Source organism: Elephantulus edwardii, unplaced genomic scaffold, assembly GCF_000299155.1.
Source record: "Elephantulus edwardii isolate Elephantulus edwardi_28Jun2011 unplaced genomic scaffold, EleEdw1.0 scaffold00048, whole genome shotgun sequence".
In the NCBI taxonomy this organism is placed as follows: Eukaryota; Metazoa; Chordata; class Mammalia; order Macroscelidea; family Macroscelididae; genus Elephantulus; species Elephantulus edwardii.
In genome coordinates this window covers 387,571-389,256 of record NW_006399798.1, presented here as the reverse complement: position 1 = coordinate 389,256, position 1,686 = coordinate 387,571, and the positions used below count along the sequence as shown (strand labels likewise).

General features: G+C 71.5%; 1 protein-coding gene across 1 annotated transcript in view; it reads left to right on the top strand.

Annotated features, from left to right (window-relative positions):
• The first annotated feature begins 752 nt into the window (after window positions 1–752).
• TBCD (tubulin folding cofactor D) overlaps window positions 753–1,686 on the top strand; it is a 129,306-nt gene continuing 128,372 nt past the window's right edge. Inside the window, exon 1 of the mRNA XM_006886302.1 lies at window positions 753–951. Within this exon, the coding sequence (XP_006886364.1) occupies window positions 753–951 (199 nt within the window). The remainder of the gene's footprint in view (window positions 952–1,686) is intronic.

The following is a 1,686-nucleotide window of genomic DNA, read 5'->3' as shown; positions in this document are numbered from 1 at the left end:
ACACACACACACACACCCCAGCCCCGGCCCCGCCCAGGAGTAGACACCGCCCCACAGAGAAGGCCTCACCCAGGAGTGGACACCGCCCACAGAGCAGGCCCCGCCCAGTACTAGACCCCACCCAGAGATCAGGCCCCGCCCAGGAGCAGACACCGCCCCACAGAGAAGGCCTCACCCAGGAGTGGACACCGCCCACAGAGCAAACCCTCCTCTCACTCAGAAGACCGGCCTCACGCGCAGGCTCAGACTCCGCCCCTCTTCCACCCTCGCTCACACCCTGATGCCCACCGACCTCAGATCCTCGCAGACTTCCCTAACTGGTTGAGACTCCGCACCAGCCGCTCCTCACTCGGGCTCCTGGCGCCCTCGCGGTCCACGCTCCGTCCTCCGCTGCACCTGGCGCTGCCCTGTTTGGGGTCCTAGCCCCGACCCCGGCTCTAGACCCGCGCTGTGTTGTTGGCAGCCGCGCGCGCGCCCCGCCCAGGCTCTGCCTTCTCCAGGCCCGGGCCCGACTGCAGCTCGCGGTCGTGAATTTTGGCGCCTGCCGCGCTCCGTCGCAGGGGCGGCGCGTGAGGTCGGAGGTCGTGGGGCGGGGCTGGCGCCGCTTCCTCCTCCGACTCCTCAGCCTCGGGCTCGCCTCGCGTTCGCCGTGGTCCTCGGTGTCCAGCGGAGCCAGGGCTGTGGGCGCAGGAGGCGGGGAGGAAGCCAGCGGGCGTGGTCGCGGCCTGCAGCCCGTGGCGCGGACGCCGAGGATGGCGCTGAGCGAGGAGCCGGCGGCCGGTGCCCCGGAGCAGCCGGGGGAGGCGGCGGGCGGCGAGTCGGACGCGCTGGCTCGCGGGAGCACCCTGGAGTCGTTCGGAGAGAGCGCGGAGACGCGCGAGCTGCTCGGCCGCCTGCGGGACGCGCACAGCGACCTGGTGGCCCGGGAGGTGGCCGTGGAGCAGTTCCGAGGTGCGGGACCCACGTGCGGCCGCTCGCGCCTGGGGTGGTCGTGGGCGGCGGGGGCGGTGGGCACCGCGGCCGGGCTGCAGCTGCCGGGGCCTGGGGGCTGGTCAGCGCGGGCACCTGGTCATAGACGGCACCCAGCCCTGGGCCGCAGCCAACCCCCTCCCAGGCCCTGGCGTGCGCCGCTCACCTAGATGTCGGTGGTTCGAATCCACTGCCCCTCGGTGGGAGGAGGCAGCCTTGTCCGTAGGGAGTCTCGGCTGGGCTGCCCTGTGAGGGTCGCACCGGCTGCACGGCGGGGCTTCGAGGGTTCAGGCATGCATCTCTGGAGGGCTGAGCAGGGTGGAGGAGTGGGGGTCAGCCGCGCCCTCGGTCCCCCCGTCAGTCCGGGTAACAACTGGGAGCTAGCTGACCTGTGGCCGGTGGGGAGGCGCTGCTGCAGGCCTGTCAGGGAAGCAGGGAGGCCCGAGGCTGGCCCTGTTTGCTGGCTATGGTCAGTGTGTGCTGGGCGGGCAGGGTATGCTGGTCATGGTCAGGGGAGTGTGCGCTGGCCATCAGGATGTGCTGGCTGTGGGCAGTGTGCGCTGGCCATAAGGGTGTGCTGGCCGTGCACAGTGTGTGCTGGCCGGGCAGCATGTGCTGGCCATGGGCAGGGTGGGCAGTATGTGCTGGCCGTGATCAGGGTGTGCAGGGCGGACAGTGTGCGCTGGCCATCAGGATGTGCTGGCTGTGGGCAGTGTG